Source organism: Nomascus leucogenys, chromosome 24 (assembly GCF_006542625.1).
Source record: "Nomascus leucogenys isolate Asia chromosome 24, Asia_NLE_v1, whole genome shotgun sequence".
NCBI classification, from domain to species: Eukaryota; Metazoa; Chordata; class Mammalia; order Primates; family Hylobatidae; genus Nomascus; species Nomascus leucogenys.
In genome coordinates, this window is record NC_044404.1 from 2192356 (window position 1) to 2211638 (window position 19283).

A 19283-nucleotide genomic window follows, 5' to 3' on the forward strand; every position below is an offset into this window, starting at 1 on the left:
TCTCAGGGACTCCTTCCCCTCCAGGCCTCTGGGTTACGGGTTACACCTGGCACTGCCAGGCCTGGGCTGCTGTGGGGCCCCCGGCCTCACCCCCCCCCCCCCGCCCCGTGCTGGGCCATTGGCTCAAATGCAGCGGCTCTGTTGGTTCTGGGGCTGGACTTCTTTCCCAAGGGCCCAGATGTGCAGAGGGGAGGCCGGTGTGGGGAAGCAGGGCTCTGGGACACGCGCTTGGGTCTAGCTTTGCCCCTGACGTGCTGGGGCCGACCCTAAACCCAGCTCAGTGTCCACTCTGGGCAGGAGGCCCAGCCAGTGCATCCCTCCCATGCCCAGTGAGGAGGGTGTGCCCCTCGCTGCCACAGGCCCTGGCTGACCATGCGCTGCCTGCCAGGGGCCAATCGAGAGTGCACAGGTGGGGGACGCGGGGAGCCAGCTGAGAGGGGGATGTGGAGGTGTCAGGATGACCCTGGGTTTTTGGTTTGGGCCACTGGGTGGGGTGAGAGGGAGGGGACCCAGAACTGAGAGGTGGGGCCTGGGGGGCTGCTCAGAGGGTGGGCTGGGAGGTGTCTGTGTCTGGCCTGGCCTCCAGAGCCTGCCTGGCTGGACCTGCTGTCCATGCCTGTTTCCGATTTTATCCTCCAAACCAGACGCCCAGCCTGGTGCAAATGCAGGAGTGGAGTTTCCAGGGGGACGTGGACTCCTTTCCTCCACCCCCACCTCGGTCCTTGTCTCCTTCCCTCCGCCCCCACCTCGGTCCCTGTCTCCTTCCCTCTGCCCCCACCTCGGTCCCTGTCTCCTTCCCTCTGCCCCCACCTCGGTCCCTGTCTCCTTCCCTCCGCCCCCATCTCAGTCCCTGTCTCCTTCCCTCCGCCCCCATCTCGGTCCGTCTCCTTCCCCACAGGAGGAGACTGGGGGCTCCCGAGACACAGGGGCATGGCCCAGGGCATCAGGTGGGGCGGTCAGTGCTGGGTTCAGAGTGGCCTTAGGCTGTCCAGTCCCTCCCTTTCTCCCCAGGACCAGGTGACCCTCCCAGCCCCAGGACACTTCTTGGGCCAGGGCCAAGGGCAGAGCCGATGCCCCCCCAGGCACTCCCTGGCTGCAAACCTCAGGCTGGGGGTTTTCAGGGACGGGGACACAGGTGTCTAAGGACACGACCCTCCAGGCAGTGGATGTTTCTGCCTGGGTGGAGGGCATGGTTACAAGAGCAGGGGCAGCACTCTGGCGTCCTGGCACCCGGGCCCTCTGCCCCTCGACGCCTATCGCCCCAGCTCAGCCCTCTCTGGCCAGGCCCATCATTGTCAGCAAACACCCCCACACTGCCGGCCCCTCCAAGGAGCCACCGATTGCTGCCCCCCTAATGGCCATGGCAGCCCCCCCGGGGCCCATGTCTGCAGCCCCCACGCAGCCCGGCCGGCCGATGGAAATGCACACCCACACTCTGTCCCACCTCAGTCCGAGCTGGGGGGTTGGGGGCCGCAGGTCCCACCTGCACAGGTTGCATCCAGGGAATGGGCCTATGGCAGAAAATGTGCAGGGAGGGGGGCACCCTGTGCTCGTGGCTCTCAGGGCCCCAACCAGGCAGCCCCAACCTGGACTCTCCTCCACCCCTGTCCCACCTCCTTGCCCCCAGCACACGGTGGCGGAGTGTGTGGGGCCAGCCTGGCGGGGGCTTTGCTCCCCAACCTGCACTTAGAGAACAGAGGATCCTACGAGAGAGAGCAGCTTGGAACGCAGCTTGCGTAACGCTGACTTTATATCAGCACCCAGTGCCCCCACGTTCCCGCTGGCCCAGGTCCCGGAGACCATGATGGCACCCACAGTGGACTTCGCAAAGGAGCATGGGGACCCCGAAGGCCAGGCCACCCCTCAGATGGGGATCCAATGCTAAAGCAGACAGTGCCGGTACCGCAGGGCATCTGAGACCCACAGTGGAGCCCCAAGCCTGGCGTGCGGGAGGCGGCCACAACGGCGCCTTTCTCCCGGGAACTCTGGGAGAGACCCCAGGACTCAGACAGCGCCAGGGCAGCCTTGGCAGGTCCAGTTAGGCAGTGACTTGCGGGGGTTAGATGTGGGCCTGCCCCGCGTGGGCAGGGATCAGCCAGGCATGGGGGTCCAGTGGATCCAAGCGGGCCGCAGAGCTCTGGAGGACTTTTCTGCACAATGAATTTCTGCTTAAAAACAAAGAGATCAAGAGGAAGCTCCATCCTGCAGCTCCGGAAATGGGCGGCTGCGGGCGCGGGGTCTCCGCCGCGTGGGGGGACAGCCCAGAGGCACCCTGGTCTCAGGCAGCTGGTTCCTAGGCTGCGTCCTCCTCACTGGCCGGGCACCGGCTGGAACGGCACGAGGACCAGCCTCACTGTTCTCAGAGGGGTCTCGGGCCACTGGGTGCGGTGGTGCTGGAAGAGTCCTGCCCATCGTGGGCTCCGGAGGGCACGGCAGCAGAGCCCCTGGCTTTTCTAGGCAGAGCAGCACCTGCCCCATAGATCATGCCAGCTTTGGCTGCCTGAGCCAGGCCTCCATCTTGGCTGCAGGCGCTGGGGCGTCACCGTGTTTCCTGGGGGGCCCAGACCCCCCAAGGCCTCGATCTGAAGCTCTGAGGTCTCACGGATGCCTGCTCTTGGTCCGATAAACGAGATGGCTATGGTGGGAAGGAGCCTCAGGCGGCCTGGGACCCCGTGGCATCTGTCGCTGGGAGACGGAGGGACTCAGAGCCGGGGCTGTGCCCAGGACTGTCCCGGGCACTGGGCGATGCCAACCCTTTGTGCTGGGCTCCCGCCAAGGGGTCGGCCTCCAGGTCCCTGCCGCCAAGTGCGTGGCGTGGTCTCGGCCTCCAGGTCAGACATTGCTGATACGGGCCTCCGCCGAGAAGGCAGCGGGTTCCGTGGCCCCGTCCAGGGGCCGCTCCCGCCTGACGTAGCGCGGCTTCCGTACTGAAACGGGTCAGAGACAGGCAGGGTCAGAGTGGGACCTGGACCGCAGGGACAGTGCAGGCCTCAGCCCTCACTGAAGGCTCTCGGGAGTGGGCATGGCACAGGCGCCCGGGGCTGTTTACTCTGACCAGGTGGGAACCCAGATGCCCCCTGCCCCTAAGGCGCCCTCAGAGCTCCGGCTCGGGAAAGGGACGGCTTCCTCCTGCCTGGCTGCATCCTCTCATTTACACCCTGGGCCCCAGGGCCTGGCCCAAGAGCCAGGCGATCCCTGAAGACAGAGATGTGGGTCCTAGAGCATCACGCACCTAAGGGGGCGACAAGCAGGCCATAGCCCCGAGCCCTTGAATGTGACCTTGTTTAGAAGAAAGGGCTCTGCAGGGGGTTACGTCAGGGTCTCGGGTGTGATCGCCCAGGGTTCCCCAGGCAGGCCCTGAATCAACAGCCAGGGCCCACCTCAGAGGGAGGCGGAGAGAGAAGACGCAGAGGTGGGGGAGATGCCGTGGGACCAGGGGACAGAGACGGGCAACACAGCCACAGACGCCTGAGCTGGCAGGGGCTGGGAAGGCAGACAGGGTCCTCCCCAGAGCCTTGGGAAGTGTGTGGCATTGCCTGCCCCTTGGTTTTGGACTTCTGAACTCTAGGACAGTCAGATTAAAGGTCTGCTGTTGAAGCTGGCAGCCCTAGGGCACTCGGGCACCGTGGGGTCTGCTGGGCACTTGCAGACAGGGCTGCTTTAGGGACGGGGCAGATCCAGCCTTGATGGAGAACTGTCTCCTAAAGGCACTGTCACCTGCCCCCACGAGAGACCTCTGCAAAGGTGGACGGAGGCCGGGTGAGCCCTGCTCATGGCCTTGGAGCTGTGTGGCTGTGGGCCAGTCACTCAGCCTCTCTGTGTCTGTGACCCTGCACATAAAATGGGTCGTAACCGGGCTGACTCTTGGGTCCGCCTGACCCAGCGCCACTGAAGCGATGGCTGCTCAGGAGGACCTGGCGGAGGCCGGCTGCGTCTGTCCTCGGGTGGAGCTGGACTTAAAGGAGGGGCAGGTATTGGGGGTCTGCCCTGTCGTGGTGGGTCCTCCTTTCCTGCAGACTCCACGTCTCGGGAACAGGAAAGAGCATGGAAATCATGGGTATTAAAGGGGGGCGGGTAGGGGGTGCCCGCCAAATTCAGCTGAGATCCAGAGCAGGGGGCGCCGCCAAATCTGGCCCTGGCCCTGCCTCGTGGGTGGGTCTCCTGGGGACCCGGGCAGGGGCGGCCGAGATCCAGAGCCAGGCAAACCGGTTTGTTTGGGGACAAACCCACAGAGCACCCCAGGACTGGCCCAGAGATGGGAAACCCCACAGGGGGAATACGACAGCTGCTGTTACCTGAGGACTGTGGCGGGGGGATCATTGCAGCCTTGAAAAGGAGAGAAAGGCAGAGTGAGGACTCGGGATGGCCCGGCACAGGCAAACGCGGCCGGGGACGCTCAGCCCGGATGACGCGGGTTACTTACGGCTTCGCCAGGCTGCAGGGCCGGGGCTGTGGGGAAGAAAGCGGAGTCACCCTGGAGCCGAGGACCTGCCTCAGCCTCAGCCCAGTGCAGCGTCCACGGAGCAGCAGAGGCCCTAGGGCTGCAGGGTCTCCCCCCACCTCTCCCTGTGGTGCTGTCAGCCTGGCCCTTGGCCCTGCCACATTCCTCCGGGGCACTCACGGGTGCGGGGGCCTCCCTAGCACCCAAGGGGAGTCCCCCCTCCCTGGACCCACCTTCCCGCCTCAGCAGAGGGGACAAGCCCCCCTCATGAGAAGCGCTTCCCCAGGCTCCAGGGTCCCAGAGGAAGGGCTGCCCTCCCACCCTCCCAGGAGGAGCCTCAGGCACGAGGTGGCTTTGAGCCCCAGGGCCGTGGGCTTCTGCCTCCATGGTGCCCCCGCGATGGGGGTGCCGTGGCATCGTGGCCAACCTGGCTTCTCCTTGTCCCGTGGCCACCAGGGCTGACCAAGCCCTGAGCCTTGCCCTGCTCCAAGGGTGCCCATAGGCAGCGGGCTCCCGACTGGAGGCTGGGCCCTGGGACCCCGAGAGAGGTGGAGGGGGGTGGACAGGGGTCTCACAGCAGCCAGGTGGGGCTGCCCAGAGACCTGGGAGGAGGCCCCAGCTCGGCTATGACAGTCTGGCCAAGTGCTCACCTCGGGGACCATCTGCCTGGCAGGGACCCTGCGAGGGCGGCCCTGGACGAGGGCAGGCGCCACGGACCCCGCTCAGAACCCGCCCCCGCCTGAAGGCGCCACGGACCCTGCTCAGAACCCACCCCCGCCTGAAGGTGCCACAGTCACAACGCTGTCTCCAGTGGGAACAGGTCGGTGCCCAGGCCCGGGGTGACCGTGTATACGGCGTGGTGTAGGCTGGGGTGTGGGACCCACACCAGCCTGGCCAGCCCTGACCCCAGGAGAGGGGAGGGGGGGACCATGGCTGCTGGAGGAGCCCGGGCAAGTCCAAGCTGCCGAAAGCCTCCTGGCCCTGCTCCACTCGCCCCTCGCGATGCCCTGGGGGCCCCAAGGAGATGCCTCTGCCGGAAGAGGGCTCCAGCGGAGGTTCTGGGCCCCGAGGAAGGCCCCTTGGTGCTTCGACCCTTCAAATCCACACACGGCTGTTTCCAGGAAGTGACAGCTCTTCTCACACTGGGACCCAAAAGCCACGAGACAGGCCCTGCTCCCTCCCGGCCTCAAATCCACACACGGCTGTTCCCGGGAAGTGACAGTTCTTCTCACACCGGAACCCAAAAGCCATGTGACAGGCCCTGCTCCCTCCCGGCCTCTGCCAGTCTGCTCTGGCCTGGGACATTCTAGTCTCAGGCCCATCTCCTTGGCTGGATCCTGCCTGCCCTGTGCCCTCCTGTGGGGCAGGCGCTGGTCCGGGAGATACCTTTGTTTCTTCTGTAGAAGACCCTGGGGAGTTTACTGGAGCGCTTGAGGTAGAAGAACCCAGCTACGGAGAGGATGAGGCCGGAGCTGATGAAGAAGGTGCCCAGGAAGAGGGAGGCAGCCACGCGCGGAGCCCCTGCAAACAGACACCACTGAGCGGATGGGCAGGACAGCGGCCCTGGCTCCTCGCCTGGCCCCCAAGTGCCCCCTGCGCACGGCAGATTCGCTGCTCCCTGAACACGCCTGAGCCTCACGGGACCGGCTGTGGGTGCCGAGGGCTCTGCACATGGGCCTGGGTCATCCCTGCAGGCTCAGCCACGCCTAGACATCTGGCCGCAGGGTCTGGGAAAGTTACCACCTGCCCCGGCCTCAGCTTCTCAAAGGAGCTCGGATGTTGGGAGCGTTACAGGGGCTGACCCTGGCCAGGGTCTGCGGAAACGCCTCTCCGATTCCAGTTGCCCCTGAAAGCCAGGGGATTCCCAGCCTTGCTCCTTCCTCAGTGCTCAGCACAGGCCCTGGGGCCCCCACACAGGGCAGAGCCTCAAGCTGGCAGCAGGTGCTCCTGCACCCCACTCACCTCCACCTGCCTGGGCCAGGACAGGCCGGGGCTACTGGCCTGGGGCTCGGGACAGTTGGCGATGGCTACTGGGTGTGCTCTGAGATGCTGGGGAGGAGACTCCCCAACCCTGAGACACAGGTGTGTTTGCCAAGCTTGGGGGCCTTGCTCCTTCCGGCCCCAGCACAGAGCCACAGGAGGCCAGGAGCCCTCTAGGCCAACCCCACCCTAAAACACTGCCACTTAGGTCAGCAATGGACCCAGGCCAGCTCAGGGCCCAAGTCCATGCTCTAAGGACATGAGGGTTTTGCCCTCTCAGAACACAGCCCTTGGCCCCGGCCCCAGGTCCAGCGTGTCCTCTGCTGAAGGATGAGGGTCTGCAAGCCACGCCTACATCTCAAGTGGGTTCAGAGGCCCAGGAGACGGGTCTGTCTGGGAGATGGGCCCTGTGTCCTCCTGAGAATCAGATGTTGATAGCCCCAGGTCCAGGCTGTGTGGCAGGTATTCCTGTCCAGCCTGCATGTCTGCTGCCTCCTGGGGCCCTACACTCTGGAAGAGCCGCTAGGCATGGTTAGCAGAGACCTCAGAGCACCTGCTCCTCCTAGTTCCTGGGACTGTGACTGCAGGCTGGGGTGGGCTTGGGGCGAGGCAGAGGCAGGACCAAGCTGTGAGCATGCTCCTAAGAGTGTGCAGTGTGGCCATGAGTGTGAACCTGAGAGTGTGCAGTGTGGCCATGAGTGTGAACCTGAGAGTGTGCAGTGTGGCCGTGAGTGTGAACCAGAGAGCGTGGTGTGGCTGTGAGTCGTGTGAACCTCAGAGTGTGCGGTGTGGCCGTGAGCCATGTGAAACTGAGAGCGTGTGGTGTGGCCATGAGTGTGAACCTGAGTGTGCGGTGTGACCATGAGCCATGAGTGTGAACCTGAGAGCGTGCAGTGTGGCCATGAGTGTGAACCTGAGAGTGTGCGGTGTGGCCGTGAGCCATGAGTGTGAACCTGAGAGCGTGGTGTGGCCATGAGTGTGAACCTGAGAGTGTGCGGTGTGGCCATGAGCCATGAGTGTGAACCTGAGAGCGTGCAGTGTGGCCATGACTGTGAACCTGAGAGTGTGTGGTGTGGCCGTGAGCCATGAGTGTGAACCTGAGGGTGTGCAGTGTGGCCATGAGCATGAACCTGAGAGCGTGGTATGGTCGTGAGTGTGAACCTCAGAGTGTGCGGTGTGGCCGTGAGCCATGAGTGTGAACCTGAGAGCATGCAGTGTGGCCGTGAGTGTGAACCTGAGTGTGCAGTGTGACCATGAGCCATGAGTGTGAACCTGAGCATGCAGTGTGGCTGTGTGAACCTGAGTGTGGTGTGGCTGTGAGTCGTGAGTGTGAAACTCAGAGTGTGCGGTGTGGCCGTGAGACATGAGTGTGAACCTGAGAGCATGTGGCTGTGAGCTGTGTGACCCTGAGAGTGTGCGGTGTGGCCATCAGGGCCTCCCCTAACTACGGCCCTATAGAGATGTGGCAGAGCCCCCCGCGGTGCCCCCAACATCCCCCACCCATGCCAGCTGACCCCACAAGCTGCAGGGGGCTGCCGCACTCCCCTCTGGCTGTTTTGCAGACCCTGAGCCTGCTGTGGCTGCGTCAGGGGTCAGGGTCTGCACTGGCTCCGAGGGCCCCCAGCCCCTAGGACACCGGCAGAGGTGGCTGTGGCCTGCTGAGACTTACCGGGATGTGGCCGCCCGGGGGTCCCTGAGCTTCTGTTCATGGGGAATGGCGCACCCCGGCCAGCGACTGTGGGAGAGCAGAGCTCTGGGAAGCCTGTGTGCACGGAACCCACGGGGACACCCACGTGCACCCTGAAGGGGATCTCAGGCCGGAAATACGAAAGTGAGGGGCTACGGGGGCAGAGCAGCCCTCACCACAGAGCTGTCCCGAATGGGCCAGCAGACTCGGGAAGAGGGGGCTCCCGGGGCTGTCCCCCAGTGGACAGTGGCTCTGGGGCAAGGTGGGGACACAGACAGCAACTCCCACAGTGTCTCCCACAGCTGGAGCTGTGAGAAGGGAGCCGGGGGCAGCCGGGCAGACCTACAGCTTCTACACTCGGAGCCATTGTGGGCTGGGAGGGTTCCGTTCCCACAGCGGACACAGCTGGCGCTCCCATCCGCGTTCCAGCGCCTGTAACAGCCTGTGTGGGGCAGAGGATGGGCATGTCAGCCAAAGCAAAATCCACACCAGCTGAGTCTCCTGGGAATGATTCTCTATTTGAGTTGGTGAGGTAACTTTCATTCCGGATACCAATGTGCTCTAGAGGGTGGGTGGGCGGCAGACAAGGACACCTCCAGGGACCCTGAGCACCACACGCTGCACACTCCATGCTGAGCACCCCAGACCTGAGTACCCCAACCGTGAGTACTCCACACTGAGCACCCCGGACCTGAGCACCCCAACCCTGAATACTCCACACTGCACACCCCGACCCTGAGTACTCCACACTGAGCACCCCGGACCTGAGCACCCCGACCCTGAGTACTCCACACTGAGCACCCCGACCCTGAGTACTCCACACTGAGCACCCCGACCCTGAGTATTCCACACTGAGCACCCCTGACCTGAGTACTCCACACTGAGCACCCCGACCCTGAGTACTCCACACTGAGCACCCCAGACCTGAGCACCCTGGCCCTGAGTACTCCACACTGAGCATCCCGACCCTGAGTATTCCACACTGAGCACCCCTGACCTGAGTACTCCACACTGAGCACCCCAACCCTGAGTACTCCACACTGAGCACCCGGACCTGAGCACCCCGACCCTGAGTACTCCACGCTGAGCACCCTGGACCTGAGCACCCCGACCCTGAGTACTCCACGCTGAGCACCCCGGACCTGAGCACCCCGGCCCTGAGTACTCCACACTGAGCACCCTGGACCTAAGCACCCCGACCCTGAATACTCCACACTGCGCACCCCGACCCTGAGTACTCCACACTGAGCACCCCAACCCTGAGTACTCCACACTGAGCACCCCAGACCTGAGCACCCCGACCCTGAGTACTCCACACTGAGCACCCTGACCCTAAGTACCCCACACTGAGCACCCTGACCCTAAGTACTCTACACTGAGCACCCCGGACCTGAGCACCCCGACCCTGAGTACTCCACACTGCGCACTCCACGCTGAGCATCCCGGTCCTGAGCGCTCCACACTGCGCACTTCAGAGAGCGGTAGGCGGCAGCATCCAGAATGAACAGGCCTGTGGCGGGGGCTTGTGCTCTGCAGGACTGGAGGCTGGGCCCAGCTTCCACCACCCAGCCCTCGTGCCATGGACTCCCAAGAACCCCCACTGCAATGCCGCCCCAGGCCTCCCTCAGGACCCCCCCCACAGCCTCCCCCAGGACCCCCCCCCATGGCCTCCCCAAGACCCCCTCACGGCCTCCCCCAGGACCCCCCACGGCCTCCCCCAGGAACCTCCACACCTCCGCCAGGACTCCCCCACGCCTCCCCCAGGACCCCCACGCCTCCCCAGGACCCCCACGCCTCCCCCAGGACCCCCCACGCCTCCCCCAGGACCCCCCACGCCTCCCCCAGGACCCCCATCTGCAGTGCCTGGAGCCGCTGCCTCTCACGCTGTGTTCCCTCATGCCACCCAGGCAGGATAGGCCCACCTGCCAGCAGCACAGCCTCCTGCCCCAAGCTGATCCCGACCCTTGGTCCATCTGTCACCTCCACACCCTGGCACCCTCCCCCGGGTCTCTCTCGGGGGATCCTGCAGAACCAAGCCTCATTCCCCCATCCAGGCTGACGCTGCACCTGAAGCCTCATTCCCCTCCAAGGCCGACGCTGTGCCTGAAGCCTCATTTCCGCCCACCAGCCAGGGCACCTTTAAGGACAGGAATTGACTCTTACTCCTTGACTTTCTAAATATTTCCAACACTTAGCCCAGAGCTGAGTAGACACACGCTTGATGCTGACTGCGGTGCGGATGCTGGTGCGGGCCACAGGTGGACCACACGCCTCGACCCTTCCTCACAGATTGATCTACATACAAACGGGCTGTGGTGACACGGGGACCCCGCGGTGGAGAGTGGGCCTGAGACCCCGGCATGGTTGTGACAGGGGTCACTCTGCAGACACACCTCTTGGGAGAATGGAAGTCCACCTGCTCAGTCCTGCCGGGGTGGAGCTGTGCTCTCCCAGCACTGGGGGCAGCCTCTGTCTCCTGGCGTCTCCTGGCACAGGGCTCGGGCGGACTTCAGCAAGGCTTGCTCTGTCTGAGAGTCTCTGCCCCGGAGGCCGAAGAACGGAGTCCACGGCAGGGAGCCAAACACCAGCGCAGCGCTGTCCCCAGAAGTGCCCACGGCCTCCCCAAGCAGAGATGTGACCCGGCTTCTCTACGAGCCGCCGAGGGCGGGGCCGCACGCAGGGAGAAGTGTATCTGACACCGCAGGCCTGGCCCCTCCCCACACACGCCAGACAGTTGCCACTCTGCGCCTGTGCGTGGGGCCACCTCGGCCCTTGGACTTCACGACCCACTGGCCTGGCCCCTCCATGGGCACCATGACTGTTGCATAGCTGCCTGCGCCCATGCAGTGCCTGGGGTACACAATCCCTCACAGGAGACGCCATGGCCCCAGCACTCTTGCTGCCATGGGGTGCCAGTGGAGTGGCTCTCACCCGGCCACCAGGGCTTCAGCATCAGAGGATGAGGGGCCCCAAGGTGCTCAGCTTCCTCCCAGCCCGTCCTCCCTCGGAGCGGTGCCCTCCTCCTCCTACCCTGCTTGTGCCTCAGATGTCATCACTGCCTTCCTGTGGCCTCCCCAACCCCCACGCCCAGCCTCAGACCCCCACGCCCAGCCTCACTGGCTGCCGCAGCCTCCATCTTGACCACGCCCTCCTCGTGAGGCCCCTGGGTCCCCAGGAGCAGCCCTTCTGGGTTCTTCCATCATGGGAGGGCTGGACCCCCAGGATGGGAGTGCCAAGGCCCTTGGAGGTACAGCCTGGGCACCTCAGCCCCAAGTCCACCAAGGGCCACCAAGGAGTGGCCCTTGCACCTTCTCACTCTGTCCTCGCCTCCCCTGGCTGTTCCCACTGGCTGCCCCCACCAGCCTCAACCTCCTGACATCCAGCTGCCCCCAGACAGTTTCTTCCACAGCCTCCCAGAATCTCCGATGAACAGGGCCTGCCCGTGGCACGCTGACACAGGCTGGCATCCTCTGGCGGCATCCTGTTGATTGGCATTCCACTCCACGCACCAGGGGCCAGCAGCACCTCTACCCGAGCACAGACAGGCAAAAATGTCTTGGGCTTTGCCAGAAGCCTCTGGAGCCAGGACTGCCCCGTGAGAATGGCTGAGCTCATGGGCCACTCCCTCAGACCCTTCTCCTAGCACCTTTCTGATCTCAGCTCCTGCCTCTGCTCCCAGCCCTCTGCTGGGCCAGTCTTCCCACGAGGCTGCCGCTCAAGGCCGCCCACCAGAAAGGAGGTTCAGATATCCTTCCTCAAGCTTCGCAGCCCTCACTGCGCCGTCCACTCCCCCGGCCCCGCAGCACAAATGAGCACTATCCTTGTCACCGAGGGGAGGGACCTGGGCACACACACGCCAGTGGCTCAGTGGCTGGTCTGGAATCTGCTTGGGACAAAGTGGCTTACCTGGGCCACACAGGCTTGCGCCTGGGCAGCTGGCGTTGACGCCCACCACATCCACACAGCACTCGGGCAGCTGGGCCTGGAGGGGACATGGCAGTGAAACTCCAGGACGTGACTGCCAGACAGGCTCATGCTCAGAGCAGCAGCGGCTGAGGGGTACCGTGTGAGCACATCTCAACGCCCGCAGCTCCGGCCGCTTCTAGAGTCAGCATCGGGTGGCCCTCTGTCCCCTGTGGGTCTGGGAGCAAGGAGGGGACTCACGGCCACAGTGCACATCCCTGTGGGACCCCGGGTGGGCGGTCTCCAAGGAAAAGCTGGGCCTGGAAGAGTAAACCACCCCCAGGAGGTGGCACCCGCAGGCCGTGGCAGCGCCACCGACATTCTCTGCAAGTCTCTGGACGCCCTCCATCAGGGGTTTCCAGCTTGACCCCACAGAGGAAGTGCCCGGGCCTGGCTGGCGTTTCAGGGGATGAATTCACACCCGGGTGCCCAGGTGCTGCACAGGTGCGCTGGGGGCTGGCACTTACGGTGTGTGTGAGGGCCCATTCCCCGACCACAGGCAGGCTGGACAGGCCTAGGGGTCTAAGGGTGCCCTCAGCTTGTGTGTTAATAACAGCTGTGCTGTTTCTCGTGACCTGAATGCAGTGAATGGTGAGGGCGTCCAGGGGTGACTGCGGAGTGCGGGAGAGAATCCACACCGCCAGGGAGGGGCCCAGGTCCGGTCCCTCAAACGCCCCAACCAGGCTAGTGAGGGGTCCCCACCCTCCACCCGCTCTGCCTGGGAGTCTGGAGCCGCTGCAGCTACACTCCGCGATAGCAACGTGCGGCGTGCTGTGCCGTCACTGCTGGCAGAGCTCCTCCCAGTGCAGGCCGGGATGCCTAATCAGGAGCTCACCCGGCAGGCAGCAAAGGGCTCCCCTCTGCGAGGCACAGGCCCCTCTGACCCCAACAGTGGACCCGGTCAGCACCTCTGGGGCTGGGACATCAGTGTCCTAAAGGTCGAAGAGTTAGACCGTCTAGGGGAAGGGCCCACTGCCCTCCACAGAGGTTCTGGCTTAGGCCGTGTGGACACGTGACGGAGGCACCTACCATGTTCTCCACGGACTTGCTGGCGACTCCCACCAGAAGGCCAGCCAGGAGGGCGAGGTGCCGCAGCGCCATGCCGGGAGCAGATGCGCAGAGCCTGCAACAGGAAGGACCATGCGGAGCCAAAGAGGAGTGGGGCCGAGGCAGGGTGGGTGGGGCCAAATAGAGATTTGGGGGTAGGGGGGGACGGGCCGAGGCAAGGAGGGCAGAGCCGAATGGATATGGGTGGGGCTGTGGTGGGGAGGGTGGGGCTAAATGTAGATGGGGTGGGGCTGAGGCGGGGAGGGTGGGGCCAAATGGAGATGGGGTGGGGGGGGCCGCGGCAGATGACTGAGTTAAATGGAGATGGGGCAGGGCCATGGCGGGGTGCAGGGCCATGACAGGGAGGGCGGGGCCAAATGGAGGTGGGGCGAGAGTGAAGGCTTGGGGCCTTTGGAGGCACGGGGTGGGGGTGGGGGGGGGACGAGGTGTAGGCGGGGCCTTACCTGCCCCTCCAGGATGGGGGCTACCGACATCAGCCCTTTGCCCGCCTGGGAGGTCAGGGGTTAGCTCTGGTAGCTCCTGGGCTCAGCTGAGCCCTGCAGACCCCAGCCCAGTCCTGCAGATGAAGACAGCAGGTGAGGCCGCGGTCACGCAAGGTCAAACCAGGTGGGCCGTGGCCTACAGTGCGGGGTCTGGGTCCAGGCCGGGCCCTCTGTCCACACCCTTGCTGGCCCCTGGCTGTCGAGCAGGGCGTCCTGGAGGGGCCGTCTCTGGGCTGTGGGGGCCTCGGCAGGGCTGTCTCCACGAGCGTTTCCCTCGAGCTGGCCTCCTGGCCTCCTGAGGGTGAGAGTGCCTGGGATACAGGCCCTCGGCCGGCCTTTGCTCAGGGAGCAGGTACGGAGCTCAGTGACCTAGGCTGCACGCGGTGGGCACCGGTCCTCCCGCACAAACCCCCCCTCTCCCCTGCACTTCCAGCCGCAGGACCTGGTACCATGGCCCTGCCTTCCTAAGTAAAGGGAGGAAACGCCTGCCGGGCGCACAAACCCTCAAGTGGTATCACGGCACTGGCTCAGGGGCCTCCCTGGCGTTACCCCGAGAGGGGCTGAGGCCCAGCCAGGCCTGTGGGGCTCCTCTTGATGGGCCTAGGCCAGGGGTCCTGGGACAAGGGCTGTGAGCAGCAGGGAGACAGAGGCCCTGGAGGACACAGCTCGTCTGTGCACAGGGACGGTCCACTCTGTCACCCATTCCATGCTGGATTCAAGTCATGGCCTCACGAACTGACCACGCTGCCTAAGTGTGAGCCTGCCGGAGGACTCTGGAAGGTGGGGGTGGTCGGAATGCTTGAGCTCAGGAGTTGGAGACCAGCCCAGGCAACACAGCCTGTCTTTACAAAAAGTTTAAAATTAGTTGGGCCTGGTGGCGGGAGCCTGAGGTCCCAGCTACTCAGGAGGCTTGGTGGGATGGTCACCTGAGCCCAGAAGGTGGAGGCTGCAGTGAACCGAGACTGCACCACTGAACTCCAGCCTATGCAAGGGGAACTCCTTCTCAAAAAAAAAAAAAAAAAAAAAGCATGCTTTCCTCTGATTCAGCTCCTCCTCTCTCTGATGTGAAATCCTTTTAGATGCAACGTGTTGAAGTCACAGACATGCTGCTCGCCCCACCCACAGAGTGCCATCAAGTCTTAGTTTTTCCTTTTGTCCCTTTAACATTTGCCCAGCAGAGACCGTCTTCCTCTGCTCAGTGGAAAACTCCAGGCCGGGCGCGGTGGCTCATGCCTGTAATCCCAGCACTTTGGGAGGCCGAGGCGGGCAGATCACGAGGTCAGGAGATCAAGATCATCCTGGCTAACACGGTGAAACCCCGTCTCTACTAAAAAAAAAAAATACAAAAAATTAGCCGGACGAGGTGGCAGGCGCCTGTAGTCCCAGCTACGCGGGAGGCTGAGGCAGGAGAATGGCGTGAATCCTGGGAGGCGGAGCCTGCAGTGAGCCGAGATCGCGCCACTGCACTGCAGCCTGGGTGAAAGAGCGAGTCTCCGTCTCAAAAAAAAAAAAAAAAAAGAAAACTCCAGACATCACAGACCCTCCTGCTCCCTCTCTGGTTAAAGGGCACCCTGAGGGCCACATTAAGTCACAAAACATCATTTTGATTCAGGGACCAGAAGTCCAAGATTTCAATCAACACTTTCATCTGCTATTAGTCAACTTCATGGAGGTCTACTTTACACACAATAAACCACATCCATGTAAAGTACACAAGCGGGCGAGTCTGACCACCCCCTTGAAGCTGCCACCACAGCCGGGACAGCGCCTGGTCCCACGCAGCTGCCAGCACTCGCTGCAGCCCCCACGAGCCCAGGCTTCTGGCACCCAGAAGCTGACCAGACTGCAGCTGTATCTTCTAGGGTCTTATACAAAGTTGCAAACACTGACCTTTAGAGCCTTCCATGTTGTTTTATCTGCACTTTCTTCCTTTCCACAGCCGAAGGATTTTCCACCCTGTGGCCAAAGGTCGCCGCCTTTGCCCATCGCCTGCCAGTGGGTACCTGGGCTGCTCCCAGTTCCTGGTGACTGGATGGAGCTGTGGCCGAGGGCCTGGCACATGTCCTCATGTGGACATCTGTCTTCATTTCTCTTGGGAGCGGAGTGGCTGGCTCACAGGGAGGTGCACATTTAACTTTCTAAGAAACTGCCTGCAGCCGTCTTCCACAGTGGCTGTGCTGTGTGCCCTCCCACTGGTGACGTGGGTGCACACAGGGTGTCCGTGCATATGCAGGAGGATCTCTGTGTTGTTACAATCTGCATTTCCCTGAAGACTAATGATGGCATCTTTCCATGTGTTTATTAGCCACTCATGTGTCTTCTTTTCTGAAGTGTCTGCTCCCGTCTTCTGCCCATTTTCTTTAATTGGGTGGAGTTGTAACATACACCTTTTTTTTTGGCGGGGGTGGGGGGCATAGGGTTTCACTCTGTTGCCCAGGCGGGAGTGCAGTGGCGGGATCGTGGCTCACTGCAGCCTTGACCTCCAGGGCTTAAGCGATCCTCCTACCTCAGCCTCCCGAGTAGCTGAGACTACAGGTGCACGTCACCACCACGCTCAGCTAAAACACATATTCTTCATCAGACTTATGTATTGCAAATATTTTCTTCCATCCTGTGGTTTATCTTTTTTTTTTTTTTTTGAGTCGGAGTCTCACTCTGTCACCCAGGCTGGAGTGCAGTGGTGCGATCTCAGCTCACTGCAAGCTCTGCCTCCCGGGTTCACGCCATTCTCCTGCCTCAGCCTCCCGAGTAGCTGGGACTACAGGTGCCTGTCACCACGCCTGGCTAATTTTTTGTATTTTTAGTAGAGATAGGGTTTCACCATGTTAGCCAGGATGGTCTCGATCTCCTGATGTTGTGATCCACCCACCTTGGCCTCCCAAAGTGCTAGGATTACAGGCATGAGCCACCTCGCCTGGCCCGTCTTATCATTTTCTTATGGACATCTTTTGAAGAGCAAATGTTTTTAATTTTAATGAAATTTTTAATAAAATTGAATACATCCATTTTTCCTTTTGTGGTTCTTGTTTTTTGTGTCCTAAGAAATCTCTGCCTTGACCTCACAGTCACTAAGATTTACTGCTTTCTTCCAGAAGTGTTACAGTTTTAGCTTTAGCATTCTGAGCCACCTTTGTGTATGGTGAAATGCAGGTCAAGCGTCATTTCTTTCCTTATGTATAAACAGTTGCTAAAACGACTTTTCTTTCCATGTGGAATTACGTTGACATCTTCATTGAAAATCAATGGACTATAGAGGTGGGGTCTATTTCTGGGCTTTCTATTCTGTTCCGCTCACCTGTGTGTCTATTCTTCAGGGACACTGTGGCTGACTGGATTACTGAAGCTGTAAGTAGAATAGAAACTTTGAAATTAGGGCATGTATCAGCTCCGTTTTGATTAATTGCTTTGGCAATTCCAGGTCACATGTGTTTCCTATTTTAGACTCATTGTGTCAATTCCTACAAAAAAGTCTGCTGCGATTTTGACTGGGATAGCTGATGTTTTAACAGGATTGAGTCTTTTCATCACGGACATGCTGTCTTTCTTCATCCCTCCGCATCTTCTTCAATTTATCTCAGCAGTGTTTATAGTTTTCAGTGAACAGGTCTTGTATATCTTTTGTTAAGATAATTACTAAGTATTTTACTTTTTGTTATTACAAATAGAATGTAATTTCTGATTTCATTTTCCAATAGTTTGCTGCTACTATATAACGATAAAATTTTGCACATTAGCCTTGATTTCTGAAATCTTGCTAAATTCACTTAATAGTTCTAGCAATTCTCTGAAGCTTTCTTAGGATCCTCTACATAAATAATCACGTCATCTACAAATAAATACAGTTTTACTTCTTCCTTTCTAATCCTTGTGACTTCAATTTGCCTTTTTTCTTAGCTTATTGCAGTGGCTGGGACTTTGAGTATAATGTTGGACAGAAGAGTGAGTATGGGTGTCATCCTTGTTCTTGATTTTAGGGATAAAATGCTCAATATTTCGCCATCAAAAGTACAATGTCTAGTGTAGGTTTTTCATAGATGTCCGTTTATCAGACTCAGGGAGTTTCCTTCTATTCTTAGTTTGCTGAGGTTTTTTTTTAAAAAAATCATAAAACAGGTATAAATGTTTCCAAATGTCTTTTCTGCATCTATTTCAGTGATCGTCCTTTCCTTCTTTATTCTAGTAATATGGTAATGACAAAGATTGATTTATGAATCAAAACAACCTTGCATCAATGGGATAAACCACGCTTGGCCGAGGTGTACTGCCCCCTTAGGCTATTGTTGGATTTCACCTGCCAATACCTTCGTAAGGATTTTTGCCTGTGTTCATGAAGGACAGTGGTCTATAATTTTTTTTAGGTGTCTTTGTCAGGTTTTGGTATTGGGTTATATTGCCTCATAAAACAAGCTGGGAAATAGGCCCTCCTTTTGTAAAGAGAGATAGGGTCTCACTCTGTTGCCAGGCTGGAGTGTAGTGGTGCGATCACGGCTCACTGCAGCCTTGAACCCCTGGGATCAAGGGATCCTCCCACCTCAGCCTCCCAAGTAGCTGGGGCTACAGGTATAATTTTTTTTGTACACAGGATCTCACTATATTTCCAGGCTGGTCTCAAACTCCTGGCCTCAGGTGATTCTCCTGCCTCAGCCTCCCAAAGTGCTAAGATTACAGGTGGGAACCACAGCACCCGTTCCCCCTCCTCTTATTGTCTGAAAGAGTTTGTGTAAGAATATCGTGGTTTCTTCTTTGAATGTTTGATAGAATTCACCGGGAAACCATGTATATTTGCAGGAGTTTTCTTGGTAGGTAGGTTCTCTGGCTCCATCCAGGTTCTCTTGGCTCACTGCACCTCCGCCTCCCAGGTTCATGCCATTATTCTCCTGCCTTAATTCAATTTCCTAAACAGCAAGAGGACCATGCCGATTTCATCGCTTTTGACAAGTTATATTCTTCCCAGAGTTTATCCATTGCATTGAAATTGCTACATTTACTGGCCTAAAATTGTTCATCATAGTCTCCTATTATTTTGAGACATGGTCTCGCTCTGTCACCCAGGCTGGAGCACAGTGGTGTGACCTCAGCTCACTGCAGCCTCAGTCTCCCAGGCCCAGGCCATCCTCCCACCTCAGCCTCCCAAGTAGCTGGAACACAAGCAAGTGCTGCCACCCCTGGCTAATTTTTTGATGTTTTGTAAAGAGAGGGTCTCATGATGAAACAAAACTGAAGCATGATGTTGCTGGTCCTGAACTCCTGGGCTCAAACAATCCTCCTGCCTCGGTCTCCCAAAGAGCTGGGATTACAGGTGTGAGCCACCACAGACGGCAGTAGTGTATTACTATGTCTGTAGGATCCTTATAAATAATGCCTCTTTTGTTCTTGATATTGGTGATTTGTGCTATCTTTCTATTTTTTTCTTTTGAGACCAAGTCTCACTCTGTCGCCCAGGCTGGAGTGCAGTGGCATGATCTTGGCTCACTGCAACCTCTGCCTCCCGGGTTCAAGCGATTCTTGCACCTCAGCCTCCTGAGTAGCTGGGATTACAGGCACCCGCCACCACACCTGGCTAATTTTAGTAGAGACGGGGTTTCACCATGCTGGTCAGGCTGGTCTCAAACTTCTGACCTCAAGTGATCCGCCCACCTTGGCCTCCCAAAGTGCTGGGATT

The 19283-nt window shown here is 60.0% G+C and overlaps 2 protein-coding genes across 12 annotated transcripts in view; both read right to left on the reverse strand.

The window, feature by feature from the left end:
• Nucleotides 1-1726: 1726 nt before the first annotated feature.
• C24H1orf159 (chromosome 24 C1orf159 homolog) overlaps nt 1727-19283 on the reverse strand; it is a 36086-nt gene continuing 18529 nt past the window's right edge. For 8 of the 11 annotated variants that reach the window (XM_030805310.1, XM_030805318.1, XM_030805316.1 and 5 more), the window contains 9 exons: nt 13583-13695; nt 13101-13194; nt 12015-12090; nt 8455-8550; nt 8091-8156; nt 5828-5962; nt 4424-4449; nt 4296-4326; nt 1727-2927 (listed from right to left, as the gene is read on the reverse strand). In XM_030805310.1, the coding sequence (XP_030661170.1) occupies nt 2833-2927; nt 4296-4326; nt 4424-4449; nt 5828-5962; nt 8091-8156; nt 8455-8550; nt 12015-12090; nt 13101-13172 (597 nt within the window). In that variant the 5' untranslated portion in view covers nt 13173-13194; nt 13583-13695 and the 3' untranslated portion in view covers nt 1727-2832. Of the gene's footprint in view, nt 2928-4295; nt 4327-4423; nt 4450-5827; nt 5963-8090; nt 8157-8454; nt 8551-12014; nt 12091-13100; nt 13195-13582; nt 13696-14170; nt 14876-15511; nt 16070-19283 lie in introns of those variants that run through there. The other 3 variants (XM_030805313.1, XM_030805317.1, XM_030805320.1) reach the window with 3 other exon arrangements.
• LOC115832997 (putative uncharacterized protein FLJ46204) lies at nt 6908-8078 on the reverse strand. Its single transcript, XM_030805306.1, has 3 exons — nt 7519-8078; nt 7302-7478; nt 6908-7263 (listed from the first exon to the last, which is right to left on the reverse strand). Exons 1-3 carry the CDS (start codon nt 7912-7914, stop codon nt 6925-6927), a joined length of 912 nt encoding a protein of 303 aa, XP_030661166.1. The 5' UTR covers nt 7915-8078; the 3' UTR covers nt 6908-6924.

Coding starts and splice junctions, on each gene's coding strand:
- LOC115832997 (XM_030805306.1), bottom strand. CDS start 7,914: ATGTTGGGGGCACCGCGGGGGGCTCTGCCACATCTCTATAGGGCCGTA. Junction 7,479..7,518: donor GCCACACTGCACACCCTCAG/GTTCACACTCAT, acceptor ACACACTCTCAG/GTTCACAGTCATGGCCACAC. Junction 7,264..7,301: donor GCCACACTGCACGCTCTCAG/GTTCACACTCAT, acceptor CCGCACACTCAG/GTTCACACTCATGGCCACAC.